Source organism: Ptychodera flava, chromosome 9 (genome assembly GCF_041260155.1).
Source record: "Ptychodera flava strain L36383 chromosome 9, AS_Pfla_20210202, whole genome shotgun sequence".
Taxonomy (NCBI): Eukaryota; Metazoa; Hemichordata; class Enteropneusta; family Ptychoderidae; genus Ptychodera; species Ptychodera flava.
Genome location: NC_091936.1, coordinates 22,301,419 through 22,319,503, shown reverse-complemented (window position 1 = coordinate 22,319,503; position 18,085 = coordinate 22,301,419). Strand labels below are relative to the sequence as shown.

At 38.9% G+C, this 18,085-nt stretch overlaps 2 protein-coding genes across 2 annotated transcripts; both read left to right on the top strand.

Moving 5' to 3' along the window:
* Positions 1-823: 823 nt before the first annotated feature.
* On the top strand, positions 824-9,550 carry LOC139140366 (nucleolar and coiled-body phosphoprotein 1-like). The gene is made up of 4 exons (XM_070709573.1): positions 824-1,002; positions 1,203-1,231; positions 1,876-1,917; positions 5,728-9,550. The coding sequence occupies exons 1-4, from the start codon at positions 931-933 to the stop codon at positions 7,139-7,141; spliced, it is 1,557 nt and encodes a 518-aa protein (XP_070565674.1). The 5' UTR covers positions 824-930; the 3' UTR covers positions 7,142-9,550.
* A 1,453-nt stretch (positions 9,551-11,003) lies between these two features.
* Positions 11,004-17,213, top strand: LOC139140365 (protein piccolo-like). The gene is made up of 4 exons (XM_070709572.1): positions 11,004-11,158; positions 11,408-11,433; positions 13,549-13,596; positions 16,092-17,213. Exons 1-4 carry the CDS (start codon positions 11,042-11,044, stop codon positions 16,777-16,779), a joined length of 879 nt encoding a protein of 292 aa, XP_070565673.1. The 5' UTR covers positions 11,004-11,041; the 3' UTR covers positions 16,780-17,213.
* The last annotated feature ends 872 nt before the right edge of the window (positions 17,214-18,085 follow it).

Below are 18,085 nucleotides of genomic sequence, written 5' to 3'. Positions count from 1 at the left end.
AGTGTTGACCACGTGATAAGTACGTTCCCAAACCAACGTATCCTCGCGTCAAGGAGTAACTGTCCACCAGTATTGTCCTATTGAATTTACGTTTGCTCAACGGTCAAGCAGTTATCACCTGTATTCAATGTAATTGTAATTGATTGAACTTTCGACTTTCAACGTATTGCCTCGGTTAACTAATGCCACTTCAGGTATGACACTAACGTACTGGAGAACACAACAATGAAGTGTGTTACATACACACTGCAAACACTCAGGATGGCCATGTATTTTCTCACAGGATTGTTGTTCGTGCGCAATTGATGTTCTGCCTCAACTGCAACGGTATGCTTCCCCGCCTACGGTCTTCAAAACTATATACGACCGTGTCATTTCGTATCTGATAAGTTCCCTCGTCGTCCCCGCGCCATGTTAAACTTTCTCCCCAGTGCGGCAAAAAACACTCTCATTTTTCTTAATTACTTTGGCACAATTTGTTCCAAATCACAGGTTAACTTGTAAATGCTGCGTCTCTGCGTTTACTCTTCATGTTCACATCTTATTTGAATCTTTCCCGCCATTTTTAAGGAGCGTGATTAACATGAAGGTGTCGAATGTATCACTGTTCTGTCGTATTCTTGACCTGGCTGTTGAAATTTTTTGCCATTTGTCTTGGATATCGAATGACCTTGGCTCTTCACCTCAGTCTCGACAAGCGTCCACGCATATACACTTGTTTGCCTGTGTGTTACCTGTGCCTGCATAAATTCTGGCTCCCTTCAATGAAAGAGTTCCATTGTCTGTCCAGCGGTTTCGGGCAGCCCAAGTTTGAAAGGCGCTGTTATAATACGGCGGACAGAGGCAATGCAATGATTTGCATCGCTAAGTGAATACCAGATCACGCTGATCACATGACCGGGTGCTTCCAGGCCAAGAAGGTGGTGTAAAATGGCGTCTTCGGGAAGAAGCTGGTATCGCTGTCTGGCCATTGTCATCGTGGTTCTGACTCTTGCCGTCGGGGTAAGCTTATACGTCTACCGCACGTATGATTATTTCTTATATTTTTCTTAGGTGCCGATGCTATTTGCAACGAGCTCGGTGTTAAAGATTAGAATGGGCGTGTCAGTATTAACTGTGCACAACTTTGTAAATACGGATACCAGTTTCGACAACAAAATTTGACATAAGGCTATAATATCGCTCGTTTTGCTTCTTCCTAGGTGCAGTCACAGGATTGCGAAGGAGATCAGTAAGTCACATTTCTTCTTTATTGGAACTTATATCGCGACATCATTAAAGAGGACAATCGTACTTTTTAACTGTGTCATCACATTTATATCATAGTGAATGCAATGCACTGCTTTCTACGGCAGTTGCCGTGACTGTACGCACTCGTAAATGCGGGTCACTTTTACTTTTAGTATAGTATGTCACAGATCAAGAACACCGCGCGTTTGAACCGACAGTGCACTGATTTTCACTGAGTGGCTGACAATATGTCTACTGTTCTCCCATCGACGTGTAAAATGCCGGTCATTGTGTTCTCAAAGCCATTTGTTTCCCTCTAAATCGCAGAATGAATGGACGATGAAAGCAATTCACGTAAGACTTCGTAACTTCTGCTATGTGCAATTGTCATAAACGATGAGCTCCTCGGTGACCCGTTTGACCTCTCCCCTCTCAATCCCCTCCCCTCCTCCATACTCAAGGCCGACACATATATGCAAAGAGTGCGAGTGAACCGCGCCGGCAGTAAACAATATTCATTGCTCTCTGAAGTGCATGATTGAAAGCGTGTACGAGTTATTATTACTAAAAACTTTGTCATTAACACGCCCAAAAGATATCGCACTTGCCGTCAAGTAACGTTTGTGTATTTATTTTTGTCTACAGGTGCCTAAAAAATCTTGGAATTGGTCCTGCTGTTGTTAAATGGTAAATGAAAATTATTAAGTTACATTATTAAACTGCTAAATGCATACTATTTAAGTTTCAACGGGACAGAAGCTGTAACTTTTTCAATGTTTCACAATTCATAACTATTGGTGCCCGTAGTTTCCAACTATTGTACTAGGTCTGAAGGGATGTTGAAATCCGCTTTAAACTATAGATATGTTGAACTCAGTGTTGTCAACACCATGTGTCAACCATATCATTTGGCATGGACATGTGAATTTAGAGTGGAAATGTTACCGCATTATGTAAATATGGAATGCAAAATATACCGCTTGTAGCCGTAAAAGTCAGAGAAATTCATCACTATACAGTGTGTCAACATACGTACTGTACGGGGGAACCCCAAAAGTCTTTCCTACATCAGACGGAGACCATATAGCTACCATGCCTCACTATACGGAAGCCCTTGCAATTTCCGGGGGACGCTCCCAAACCCCATGGACATAAGGGAGCTGTCAAGAGTGACAGCCAATATCCCCTTAAAATCATTCAATTCATATTCACAACAAGAACTTTTGATGGAAACTGATTCTGTGTACAAATTGATTATTTTTTGACCGAAACTTAACGTATCATTAGACAACATGCATGTAGTTAGCTCAGTTCGAGTTTTGAACAACTGTTCTTCCCTGTCCCATTTAGATCAGTCCTGTATCCATGGATACACAGATTTTGACAAGGTTTTGAGATTTCTCCATGTATGATGACGCACAGCTCCTGTTACGTGTGTGTCAAATGTAACATAATCATTGGTTTGTCAGACTGAGTAAGAAATCATGTAATCTGATAATATATACATGCAGTCGTCTACGGGAATAAACACACGCCATAGGAAATGTTTGTTAATGCAACTCTGAGCGGTTTATATCTTCCTTTCATTTCACCGCGGTGACATTTTACCTGTTCTTACATTCACTCCACCATCAGCAGTCGAGACTGTCAAAACCCTAGTACCTGCTTTATACGAATGTGCTCGCCTTGTAAACTTGCTCTCATGTTTCACATACACGTTTCTTCAGAAAGATTACTTGTATTGCAGTCACGAATGTACTGCTGCAGTATTTAGATATAAACAAATTCCTTATGACTGGCGGCTGTCGACCTCGCTCGAACAGAGGTCAAACAGAAAACCAATACAAAATACGAATACGTGGAGCAAGAGGTGGACTGCAAAACGAGGTTGAGGGTCGTTATAATTGACCTTTAAAGGGTTTTGACGGCATAACACTGACGGTTTTCAAAGCTTTGTTTAATCTGGGGCGTACCATTACGTTTGTTTTCAAGAAGTTTTATATGTTCAGCTGTCAGCAAGTTTGAAATTTTGTTACTCGTCCACTTTATGCACCGAATAGAACGCACACTTTCATATTCGACTCTTTAATTTAGAATCGGCGTTGAATGAAATGACAACCATGCACTCGAATGTAACATTGAATAAAAAAATATATTTCGTCAAAATATAGATCTGCTGGATCTCTCCATAGTCTCCGAACGAATAAATGTTTTGAATATGTTAGCCTCGCTCTCAGCTATGCAAAGATCAACAAACGAGTCAATGTCCGCTGTCGTCTTTTATTGTTGTCCATCTGTTTTATATTTTATAAACTTTGCCTCAATAGAACATCTCATGAAAATTTGATCACGTTATGACTTAGTGTTGCATTTTTTACACCAAGGGTTGTTTTTCTTATTTTAGTCAATTTTCTTTTCATGTGAAAACGGTCGTCTTATTGCTTGTTTACTTTGCGTATCTGACCTAAACGACAATTTTATTCAGACTTTATATGACAATGGAAGAAATTAGAATTTTAATTTGGCAGCTAGAAGGATTTGAATACACCCACTTTATCCCATTCGAATGACAGAAATTATGAATCTCCCGTAAGCGTTGCCCAACCCGATATATTTACTTTCAGTTCCTTTCTTGAAATGCTGCACTTGTTTTATTTACATGTGAACTACATTGAATAATAAATGAAAGTTTTAGCTATTTTTCCGCTGAAAATGTGCATAAGAATTTAAATTATCACTTCTCAGGCCTTCCAAAACAACAGTTAAAGCTATTGCAAACTTAAAAGTAATGATCATGCCTTATCCATACTTTGTAGAATTATTTAGATTTCCAATCCAACAATTTTGTTTATTTTCACATAAATTATTGTTCAGATATTGCACATTATATGCATCAAATAAAAATATGGGGTCACCAGCCTATTTACAATGCTACATCGCCTAACATCACCTCCTCCCTATATGTGAAATGGGAAAAATCACAATTTGATGAGAAATACGTCCTTTTCAAATCATTTTGTTGGGATTTTTATATACTTTGTAGATATATCAACATTCACTTAAAACTTACAACTCTAAGATAATATAATGATCATTCAATCATCACTAACAACGTCCGCTTTCATGGTAAAAGCTCTGACAATAAATACGTTGTATGAAGATAGGTTTCAATCTAAACACGATGTAATTTTTACAGTGAGTGCGGTCCCTTACAGTGGACGCGCGCGTCGTAGAGTGCGCGTTCTTTTGTTTGCAGCTATGATGACGTAGCAAGTGACTCGATCTTTTTTATACAGCCTATCAAACATGACATTTTTGTTGGTCAAGTTTTGATTGTTTACAGTCGCTCTGTGGTCAAAAATTGTTGTTGTACATTTACTTTGTTGGTGCTTATGATTTGTCTGTTTGTTGGTCCTTCTAGATTCGGAGCAAAATCATCAATTATTGTAATTTAGGGTAATTTTTCTTTTATTTCTTGGTTTAAAAGATCCTCTTCCTGGGAGCTGCTCGTCTGAAAGCTTTCAAATTCGGTGTTTGGATCTTCGGGCATCAGTTTGGAACAAATAATAACAAAATTTGCATATTCATGGTTCTAGAACTACTTTCATATCATTATTAGGCAAAAATCTCGTGGCAGCTTTCAATATCGTTTATCTTTTAAGAGAGACAGACTCGTTAAGATCATAATCTATTTACTCATTTGCATCTTTCTAGATTTTCAATAAATTAAATCCTCTTGCATCGCATGTTTTTGTTTGTTGGTGTTGATGGGGTGACCTCAGACAAACTTGGCCTTGCTGGGACTCAATGTTTATTATCGTTGTATTTAAGAGAATTTGTCGTATAATTATCACGGTAGAGCTGTATTGGTCAGAATATTAACAACCAGCTAGACCAAGTACTGTTCATGTCAAGGCGTGTAAACCCCTAATGCACCGCCTTGTCTTGCGTCCTAATGTAAATCTACATGAGAAAAAACTTAAACTGTGTTGCAATGGTGACACATAGAGGTAGCAAACCCCAATGTTATTGGATTACAACGTTCAATTTACAGGCAAATCTGCAAACATGTGCATGTAGGCCTATTTGTCACTATGTAATCACGGTTGGTTTCCGAATTTAGTATGCCATTTCAGCACACATTTCAAAATCATGAGCGTAATTTTTAGGTTGCACGGCGTGTAGATATTTTCATGAGAGTCCCACACAAATGAATGCATTTGACGATTTGCCACCAAGAAGAGACCACACTGTAGAGTTGTTATTGTCCCTATTCATTATACCTATTAAAGTCTCTCTCTCTCTCTCTCTCTCTCTCTCTCTCTCTCTCTCTCTCTCTCTCTCTCTCTCTCTCTCTCTCTCTCTCTCTCTCTCTCTCGTATACACATTCGGAACAAAAGAAAGAAAAGATACTGGTATTTTACTACGAAATACTCCATTTTCCCTTATACCGAAACAACTTTTTAATTTTCATTACCTATTCTGTTTTCCCGGCAGGTTCATATTATTTTTTGCCGTGTCTGTCATTGTCTTAGTTCTCATCATTTCGGTGTGTTACTGTGTCAAGTCCAGGAAGAGATCTCGCGGCGAAGATGATGAAAATGCAGACAGACGCCCTCTGACGGGAGATGGTGACCCTGAGGCAAACTCCAAACACTCTCCTGGGAACGGAACTTTCACTGACTCCCACAACGGTGGTCTTAAGACAAAACCAGTGGAAGACCTCGAGAGTCAGACGAAAGTTGAGGATCCTCTACCGAGGGAAGACGAAGTTGTTGAAGTAGACGAAACTGCAAAGTCGCCGGATGAAACAAAGCCTGAGAAAGTGGAAGACAAAGAGGCACCCTTGATCTACATAACAGCAACAGAAACCCAAGAGCAGCCAGATTTACTCGAACCCGTTCCGGAAGTTGCCGAGCCAGAGGCCGACGACAGCTCGAAGGCAGAACCCCAAGACACTGAGACCAGTTCATCAGATCCCTTGCCAAGCCCAGTGTCTCTCAATGACTTAGACAGTACAGGGAGTATTGAGGGTGAAATCCGATTAACGGTGGACGACAATGGCGAGGTCGAAGAACCCCGCGAGGACAGTCTTCCAGTAGTCGATGATACCCCAGAGGGTGACGCCACTGTTGAGGACAACCCGACGGCTGACGACGCTGAGGAAACCCGCGAAGATGAGCCACAAGAAGTACCCGCAGAAAGTGAAGCAGTCGAAGATGATACTGCAAAGCCTCAAGAAAGTGAAAAAACGGAAGACGATGCCGTGGAAACCCAAGTAAGCCTAACTGCGGGTGAAGAGGAACCACCACAAGACGACGCCGTAGAAGCGGACCAAGGCGGTGACGTCCAAGACAGCAGAAAGGCGGAAGACGATACAGAGAAAGTCGAAGAAGTTGAGCAGAAGCAACCGGAGGAGGACACCAGCCAACCAGCCCAGGATACAGACGACGCCACGCCACTCATCCCCGCTACAACACTGACAGTTTCTGCCGAGCCACCATCAGAGCCGGTAGCTGTGGTTACGCCGGAGGTCCCAGTAGCGAACGAACCCGAGGAGACTAGGCCAGTCGAGCCACCCCAGCAACCAGCGCCATCCGACCACGCCGCTGAAGTTCCCGACCACGAAGAACCACACGGGCGTCGCAAAAAGATGGGATTTGTCAAGAAGGTGAAAACCAAAATCAGTAAGTCGATAAAGTCGAGAAAGAAGGACAAGAAAAAACGCGGCGACAACGCCGAAGAGGAACAACCGGAAAAGAAAGTGAAGCGGCGCCCCAAGAAACCCAAAGGCTCAGAGGTCAAGGGTGACAAGGATAGCAGTAGTAGTTCAAGCAGTAGCTCAAGTAGTAGTTCAAGTAGCAGTAGCGAAAGCAGCTCTGATGAAGATGAGAAACCAAAATCTAAATGAGCAGATGGCACGCGTAAACGCGCTGTTTTCACGGCAGACTTTACTGGTTTCTCAAACGGAAGTTTTACAACCGTTACGGTAATCCTCCAACGGTGTCGTCATTAGGATTTTTACGTTGAATATTTCTGCGAAAAGGATTCCTCAGTATTAGATCATTGAGTTTACACAACAAACCTACCAAAGCTAGCTCGGTGTTTCATTTACATTCAAATTCAAATCGATTATGCTTCGTACTGTGATGGGATTTTCTGGTCACCTGTAACTCCCGTAATGCATAATGAGGACGATTTCTGTATCCGAAGCACGGAGAGGGCTGCAGCTGGCACAGGCACTCGGCACATTTCTGGAATAATAATCATATTTAATACGTGGAATGTCTATGTAACTTGATTATTCCATACAGAATCACGGTACATGATATTACTGTTCATGTCGGCTAGCATAAACGAGTGGCTATGGCTGCCGGGCTTGGGCCCGGCAAACACGCTGCACTGCTGAATAACTAAGTCATACAGACATTCTACAGTTAAAACATGGACATTATCCCAGAAATATGCAGAGCGCCTGTGATGTGGTTTATGTTTCTGTTTACTTGTAGGCAACCACTCCGTTGCCGCGTGCTTGAGGTAGAATTCGGACTTTCACAATACTTGTTTGGTCTACACTTGTTGGGTTCATTTTAAGCTTGTTTTCAAAGATATATATGTGAAAATCAAAAACTGTAATTTTTAATTATAGAGTTAAGACAGGGACCGTGGCAGCATTTTTTCAAGTGTCGGTGTACATAGAGTAATTTGTTTCTCTAGTGCCACAGTTTGCACAGTGACCCCTGATATTTATTCGTGATTGAGAGGGAATTTCAAGTTCGACGGTAATTTGAGAGAGCAAAAGTTCAGATAGTACAGTTCATGGTGAGTGATGAGAGTCAGTTTCTGTGTATAAGAATTATCAATCATACTTTTGATTTCAAATCAGGTACCCATACCCATAGTACCTATTCATAATATCCACACCCACCTCGGTCTCAACCACCCCCATTGGGATAAATGAAAGCTCTCATGCCTGAGATCAGACATCACAGTGTCTTGTTTCCATAGTAATCGCGGGAATTGCACATTCCGAAAGTCGTTCGGTGCCAATACGATACGTATACATACTCAGCCAATCAGTGTTGGCGGTAAAGGTTCAATATTTTGTAGTTTCAGACCTTTAAGTTTTGAGAACAGTTGCTGTCGTTATGGTAAAACATTTATTTCGGAATTCAAAAACAATAATATTTACATCTAAAGTTAACGTAGATTTCAGAAATATCTTGAAGTTATTGCTTGGTTTGTAAGGTACTGCTGGAAAATACATCGCAATGTCGTAATAGGTAGTGATTAAATATCATCGACATTTATCAAGATTTAAAGCCCCAGTAGCTGTGAATTTTATGCATTATTTTCATGATTTTATTTTCAAACAAAAGTTAGTTCTTGCAAATGTGCTAACTGAACGAAATGTATAGAAGTATCACTGCTCGCTGATTTGGACCATGCCTACGCATTTTAACAGGTTAAATCATAAAGACGGCTGCCGCACTCATAAAATAGCGCCCCACGGAAAAGTACAAAAAATGCAGTATTTCCTGCTTATACACATCGTGATCATAAAGGAAACAAGCATGATGCAATTAAATGCACCAAACATAGTGGCCAACATTTTGTTATTGAAAATGGCGGAAAATCTAAAATGATGTAAAAACGTTTGAATTTACATGCCACTTTCTACACTTATGGAATTGTTATACACTCTCAGTCTCGAATGGGTCTTATTCAAAGAAAACTCTTGGACAACTGAGGATATTATGAGATAGGTACGGTTTATTACACATTCGCAGCTATTGGGGCTTTTATCGTAAGACAATTTTAATATGTTTCAATTGTTCCTGTACAATATTATTTATTGTTATTTTCATAAAGTTATAATTCGCATTAAATTAGTGATCATTCCAAATGGATTAATTATTGACACAGTAAACTAATAGAAATTATTGTAATATTTGGTTCACTGTGAAGAAAATACATATTTAACAGTGCTCTTTGACCTATTGACCTTCCCACTGTTAATTCGCAGTCTTTTTGGTGTCCAATTTTATTTTTGGCTCCTCATGCAAAATATATTCACAGTATAGCAGTACAGTGGATGTGGCCAGGTTGAGTCAACATTGCGCAGGGAGTTTGTTACCGCCTTGTGCTCACCCTGGAACCATAGCAACAAGAACACTAGAGGGCAGTCTCATGTTCTCATGCAAGTCGGACTTCTTTTAGAAATCTCATGCTTTTGGTGGTCATTTTTGTGCATTTTTACTTTCAGAATATGTTTCTTCATTATTTACATCGCAATAAAAGGCATTACATTGATAAATGACTTTTTAATAGTACTTCATTGAAGGCTATGTCATTCAGACTGGTTCAGCCTGGTGGCACAATCCACCATGTTTAGCGATATGGACGACGAAATGTGTGTTTTTCACCATGAATAGGTTGAGGCCATTTAAAGAAAATTCTTTGTTCGCCGTCCTTGAATTTTTGAAAAACCTACCAGCCAGCCAGGGAAGAAAACAAACGCAGACAAAAAACACAAGTGTATTAACATATGCTCATTTTTATTTGGTTCTTTTGGAAAAATAATATTTTATTTGTAATGGTGTTAACATTATGTTCGCTTTCTCAATTTTCTCTGAAAACCTTCCAGCACGTGGACGGCAAACAAAGAATTTTATTTAAAGCGCCTTACTGGGTGATAGCAACACAACACGAACAGTTGTTGATCACAATCCATTGTTTTCCCGCCAAAACCACGACATATGTTAGGATACTGAAATCACTATACGAGGGAGAAATGATTCAGTTGGCGATATACCACACGCTGTTAAATTTGCGTGCGCAAATTCCCTGACCGTTGAACAATTTAGGTTATTTGTATACAATTGTTCGAATTTTATATAAATGTATATGCCAATTGTCTTAATGCGACTGCAGACAGATTTTGGACTCAAATTTTCACAGCACTCTTCTGGACTGCCGCTTGCTTGGACGCACGATAATGCCTACAGAATAATGAAGTTTTCACTATCTTGTTTTTGTAAAGAATCGAAACAACGTTTCCTCACAGAGTCAACACAGAAGAGAATCGTCATTTTGGATATCAACTGTCGATAAAATTGTAGGAATTGTGTTTCTGTGATCCAGGGTAACCCCCTGAGTTTCACAGTTTTGAATGACAATGGTTTAAAATTCACTCGAGGCGAGTTTACGCGAACTGTGAAACCTTTCTGTTTCCAAGAGCACTAGCTGAAACTTGTATGTTTGAAAGACACCAAAATTTTAACACAATCGCTTTTGGACAGACACCCCGAATACTGTACGTTCGAAACGTGATAGAGGGACCGTTATTTATGTACCAGTGATTTATGATATGACACTCGGAAATTGACAAATGGGTTCGTGACGATCCGATCCCAGAACCTTACTTATCCACAACAGTGCCTTTAATACAGGTGTTCTACGTGCTATGATTCCGCACAATCATAAGATCAAATTCAACATTCTGATTTTGAATGTCGCCTTTACGACCGTCCTGTGGATTGTAACAGACAGAAGTCGTTATTTACACGCCCGATGTTATTTCTCTGAAAAGAGATTTGACCATTTCACTTTAATTCACGGTTTCCGGGAGAGCGGTCAATGCTTTTGTTTGCAGTACACATTGGTGTCCCCTTTCAAAGTTGTCGATTGCTTTTTTGAATGATGATTATATAATGATTATTATAACTTACACGTGTTCCTAATATATTCAAAAATTCAAATTCTGCCTTTTTCTTACGTCACTAAATACTTGTGACGGGGTACGAAAAGGATGACGGGAAGGGAAAGTGGGGTTTGGTCGATCCGGGTCGAAACAAACATGGCGGCGTTAAGGAGTGTAGGCAGCTACCTGCTACTTTTCTTTTATCTTCTCAATTGCAGTTCATTGGTGAGTTACACGATTTAAATATACGTGTTATTTCTGAGAAAAAAAACACGCTTTCGGTAATGACTGGCAATAGAACATATGACTCGTGATGCATTTTACCGGTTGCCTCTTCTACCGATGAACGACAACTACGAAAGACGCTCTCAGTTCATTTCCAAACATGACTCTAGAAATTGTATATGGTCGTTGCAGGTGCAAAAGTCTCATTCGCTGTGATAACAACATATTTTTATCCACTCTTTCTTGCAGGTCGATTCGTCGTGCGAAGGAGCAGAGTAAGTAGACATGTTTGCCTTATAGACATTGTTTCACAAAAATACGAAGGAATGTTTCGCCCAATATTGTTTTCTCATCACCATTAGAAAGACACTTGTTCAAAGTTTAGGTGATAACTATATTCATACTAAGCATTGCTAAATATAATTGGAATGCGTTGAATATAAATAACCTAGCGAGGGGCTGAAACTGAAAACCAAATGAATGCAATTCTGAAGTTAATGCGTGCCAAGGTAGACTGCCTCAAAGCGAGGCTGCTCTCTGTTTGTAGAAGTTCAACGAACTCACAAATCGGGCAGGTTTCAAGAAAGAACACTATCTTTCATTTGATAATTACATTGAACATGGTATCCCATGATAGTGTTCCCATCACGAATCATACTTACAGACGGAAACGCGTGCTTTCAACTATTTGATTATTAGCTGAAAATCCAATCCTGTCGACACTGAGACATGCTTGAGTCAATTTTCGCCATAGGATAATTATCTATATCCGAGGGTGACCTTGTTATCTATTAATTGTGGAAGACCCCCATTGAGAGAGGGACAGAACCGCGTCAAAGTCAGTTGCGCCTGTGAATTTTAATTTATGTATGGGTATCGGATATATGGGTTGGGTATGGCATGCACTCGCTCGACGCCGACAGACCAGTCGATCGTCATTCTCAGCTTAGAACACTTTGACAAGTGAGAATCATTGTCGGGAGACGATTTTCTCGTTTACTTGCAAATATGTAACATGGCATGAATGATCAACGCAGGAGCGGTAGGCAATATGTATTTTATATTGAAAATTAAGCTGAAAATGCGAAAAGTTCGTCATAAATATTTCACGCTCACCATGTTCTTGTTAACTACAGTTCTTTCTTTTCAGCCTGAATTCGAAATGACAAAGCAAACTTATGTAACTATTTATGGTCGTGATAAAGGTTTCTCCTAATATGTTACATGCGATTATATAAAACTGAACATTTTTAAGTGTGTACTTGATGTGTCATGCCCGAGCAGCAAACTCGCTTTTGTGTCGAATCGGCACAGGCTCTGAGCTCGCTTTTGCATGAAACAATGGCAGACGATATTAAATAAGACCGCATCCTGGATTCGCGGATGGTTATCTTGGCATGGAACTACATTTGCTGACTGCTGCTTTTTGCAGCCGCCATCTACAGCATTTTAGTTTATCGAAAGCAAGGGGCAATGCATGAGGTACAGATTTGAAAGTCAGGATATAAACCCAGTGCAAAATAAGGTGACATTTGGATATTCCGTGAAATCAAACAATTATGTCTAGGGGCTAGACTCGGGAATACTGGGCCTATGCTAAGCCGAAATCTATGTCAACATTATCTTCAGGGGGGGTCTTTATATATATTAACCGCGAAAGTCACACAAAGTCAAGCATCGGTTTCCAACGTGGCGGCATCTGGCCCTTTCGCCAGGGGTACCAAAGTAGGCCAGTTGTACAGTAGCTATTTTTTCGAAATGAGTACGACATTTTTATCCTCCATCTCGTAACGACTTTCCATAGTTCATGTTTTCCGATACTGAATGATCGGAGGGAAGCTAAACGGACATTCAATGAATACGATGATTTCCTAACTAGAGTAGGCAAGGTAAAGACTTGGCCTCACCTTACGGCGTTCATCACAAGAATTTGGTCGCCCGTGACACGGCTGCGATGTACTATTCGTAAACATATAAATGCAGAACGAATGAAAGTTTAGAAGTGTCAAGAATAGTGGCCGGTGTTGTGTATATGGTCACAATGACACAAATTTGCATGGCATATATATATATATATATATATATATATATATATATATATATATATATATATATATATATATATATATATATATATATATATATATATATATATATACATAAGTTTACAGATGTCCTCGTGGGTAATCACAGTGCTCGATGCTTACAAGAGAGCGTTATAGATTATAACACAAACAACTTCAAGGACAAAGTAATAGTACCTGTTACTTAAGTTTCATGCATCATGTCTAGATGCATGAAACTTATTTGAATTTGAATTATCATATATATATATATATATATATATATATATATATATATATATATATATATCATTTACATTCTTTCAGCTGTGTAGAAGAAGAGAAACATGAGATGAGAATTAACATAGTACGTTGGTAAGTAAGGCTATATCTGTCTTTCAGTCTGGTTGACTATAGGGTTGCAGTGTTGTTCCTGTCTAAACGGTTCCATCTTTTTTTTTATGTATATTTTATTTCATCGTATAAAGTTTTCCATTTCTTTTTAGCTCTTTTACGATCTAGAAAAGATTCACAGAATATGGTAGTCTCCAAATCGTGTTGAAATACAGCTTTACATGGCTTTTGTAAACACCACGCTTTAAATATCGAATACATTGCAATAGTGATCAAATGTGTCACCGCCTTGTTTGGCATACCGACAATCAATGATCGCATAGTGATTATGGGATCAATGTCAAAATGTCTGCTGATAAGAAGTCTAACCTCATTCCAAAAGGACTGAACTTTAATACAGTGAAAGAAAATATGTACTTGGTTCTCTGTCACGTGGCAAAAAGCACAAAATGGAGAAGTGCGTATTTTCCATTTGAATAGTTTTAGACCACAAGGCAAAATACAATGTATAAATTTAAAAACAAAATTACACAGTTTTCTATCAAAGGAACATCTACTGCACCTTGTTTCCCGTATATTATTCCATTTTACATTCTGCAAATTGCATGTCTTGGACCACATAGCCTCCACATACGATTTCTTTATTTTGTATTGAAGCAAGTCAAGATAGAAAGACTTAGTTGTAAAATTAACAAAAATATTTCTATTGAGTGTAAAATTTCGAGAGGTTTCGGTATTTTCACTTAGCAGTGTAATCCAGGGTTTCATTGCATTTTTAAACAAAAAAAGCTCATTTACATAATTACGTTTGTTTACAATGATATTTATAATTTTCTGCATATCTATTTTCTTCCCAGTAATAACATCTTTTACAAACAAAATTCCAGATTTAATCCACTCCGGGAAAAAAAGAGTTTTATTTTTATACCTTATAAACTGGTTAGACCAGATTACTTGTTGCAGCAATGACGTCACGGAATTAGGCTTTTCAATTTTACCTTCAAAAGATTCGTGTAGATAAAGGATCATTTCTCTATAAAATGTTGGCAGAGAACCAGTACAAGGACAATCTACTGGTTTTGTAAAGTTGCTGTAGAAACTGATCACATCAAGGTTATTTTTACATAAATAAAAATTAGGAATAAAAATCCAACTTGGTTGTATGCTATCCAATAATGTACCGTTTTTATCTTTCAAGAAACGTTTCGCCCAAGATGCTTTGAGTGCTTTATACTGAGTCAAAATGTCAGTCATTTTAAGACCACATTGGTGATAATTAGCTATAATCGTATTGCGTGAGATTTTCCATCTTTACTTACTAATTGTATCTCTTTTGTTGGAGTGGATGGCCGCCGTAAGTTAGCTTTATGCTCGCAGATATCCGTTTGCATGTCCAATATTTCCTTGTTGTCTCTTTTATTCCATAAAATCTTTTCTATTCTATTCCAACATTAATGCACTCACAGCGGAGGAAGTCCCGTTGATGAAGCCGTTGTTCACACCTATGGATGTGATTCCTTTTTTATGAATATTATCGTCAGTGGTCGATGAAAACTCACACTTAATCCATTGAGGAGGGCTGTAACAAAAGTAGAAACAAACGTTCTATTGTCTTTTCAAACAATGCCAACATGGTAGAACAAAACAATGTACAAAGAAAGGAAATATGTCTAGCCCTTGATTATGCGCATACAATATTCAGAGGCTGAGCCTCAGACAATGAGAGAGGACCAGCTGAAGGATCGTCCCCGTAACGCCCTGCGTAGACTGCTGTCCGATGATATTGTCTTTCAATTTGTAAAGCAAAACATCATCAGACTTTCATTAAGATCACTACTTGGTTGTCGTAAGATTTATCAGATTTGTTGCGGCAAACGTTAATGGTGGTTTGAGAGAGAGAGAGAGAGAGAGAGAGACAGACAGACAGACAGACAGACAGACAGACAGACAGACAGACAGACAGGGGGAGGGGGAGTTCCTCCTTTCCCCTGCCATGTAATGCAGCGTTCTGGTATATTTACCAGGGATATTTATTTGTTTGTTTATTATTTATTTATTTATTTATTTATTTATTTCAATTTTCATTCATTCATTCATTCATTCATTCATTCATTCATTCTGATGACCGACAGGAGTACAATCCCGATCAGGGTCCGCAATACGTACGTGTTAAGTACAAAAGAACTGAACACTATATATATATATATATATATATATATATATATATATATATATATATATATATATATATATATATATATATATATATATATATATATATATATATATATATAATATATAATATATATATATATATATATATATATATATATATATATATATATATATATATATATATATATATATATATATATGAGAGACAGAACAAAAACCCTTACATTAAGCACACAAATTATAAATCAGAAAGACGAGGACTGTGTGCAAATTTGTGTGAGAAAGAGCAGTACTTCTCAGTGTACAAGTGATCTTTTTTCTTTATTTGCTCTTTATTTCAGGTTTTTCTTCTTCTTAGCTTTGAGCGTCCTATTCATAGCAATAATCATAATAATAGTATACTGGTACAAATCCTATCAAAGGAACAAGGCCGGCGAGGGCGCTGACACGCCTCTTAAATCAACTGCAAAACCTGGTTCAAGACCCGGTTCCTATGTGTCCTCGCTTTACCTTGTGCCAAAGAAGGAATCCAAGAACAAGAAGGATGCATCGACCCTCGGTGACATTCAATGGGACTGGGAACCCAAGCTCGAACCACCGCCGCCACAGGAGAGCGTAGATGCTGATGAAACAACGATGGCAGCAGAGAAACCAGCGGAAGACGACCGCGAGCCACTCATGGAGGCCATGCAAGAACCGCACAGTGACCCAGAGCCTGATGAACCATTGCCCGAGGTGACTTCAGAGCAAGAGCATGAGGCAAAGTCCATGGACGATAGCGACACTGTGGCAGAGACCCTCCCAGAAGCAGTGTCTGATGAACCAGCGCAAATTACTGTCGAGAATGAGGTGGATGAGAAGAAACTCCCCGTTACAGAAGATAGTGATGATCAGAGACCAGATGAAACCCGCCCAGCTAGCGCTAGCGGTTTCTCAGGAAGCAAGTGGAATATTAAAATCAGACCAAGAGTAGTTGAAATAGCATCAATACATGACGATAGCAAGTTTATGCTTACAGCATTGACTTGACCTGATTTTTTAATGAATATAGTCGGTAAATATGTCAAAAAATGTGTAACTGATATATGGCTACTAGTTTGTCATTGATTCAGTTTTTTATTTTCATTTATAGTTTATGCACAAATAAGAATCGTAAAAAGAGAAAGTTGAACAAACACAGAATGACATAAGCAAATTTAAATCACAGACTAACACATAGAGTTCTTTGCACAGGTATAGAACAGGAAAGTCCAAAGATTCATTTCCACTGCGGTCTATGATCAACAAAAGGCCCCTCAAGTGATTGTAAGATAACCTACACCTGAAGCGAAGACACTTTGTTGAACGAGTTCTGTAGTCTTAGCGTCGGTGAATAATTCACATTCAATTATGTTAGTAGGCAGCGTAATATATATTTATAGAATCGTGTTTTTCCAAGATAACCATTACATGTATTGTATATTACATAACATATAGTCCCATGTAAATAAACAAACTGTGAAAACAACACAATGAATATGGTATACAGTAGTATGTTGTAGGAAGAATGAGTTTCTTCCATATAACTAGTTTTGCGGGCGTTTATCTTTGACGTCAAGGCTGATCAGTGTTTCGCCCCCGCCCTTTCGGAAGGAGTTCTGTTTGAAAAGCTGAAACATGAGAGAGAGAGAGAGAGACAGACAGACAGACAGACAGACAGACAGACAGACAGAAAGAAAGGCAGCGACAGACAGAGCGTTGAACTCTTCGATACCTTCACCTTGTCCAAAACATATCGTTTAATCGATGTATATTTGTTTCTATTCTTTACATCTAAGATGGTTCAGCGCGTTTTACATTTCAAATTAAAGGTAATGTTGCGATTAGTTTCAAAACAAGACGACCGAAAATCACGTCACCAGGCAAGAGACCAGAGACTGCGGTCATATAAAAAAATTAATGTCAATTGTCAAAACCAAAGGTCACTGGGCGCTATCGTTCGTTTGTAGTTAAAAGGTAATTGCCCAGCAAAATTTCAAAACCAAATGGAAAAACCACAGTAATTTTTACAGGCGCGTAAACTATGGCTTACTTGCGACAAACTTTACCTGTGACTTTGGTGGATACTTGTCCTTTCCCGGAGCATTTTCACACCCTGGGTGGTTAACTTGTAGCAAATACAGAGCTAGTGATCATCCTATCATTTCTTTTCATTGCATTAATAAATCGTTTTGCTATAAGTATGAGATAGCTGTCAATAATTGAGCACTTGTGTCTTCAGAAAGTACAACATGAAGGCTGGGTCTCACGACAAGGAACAAGAGTATCTTCGCGGAATAAAAATCACCCTATTAGG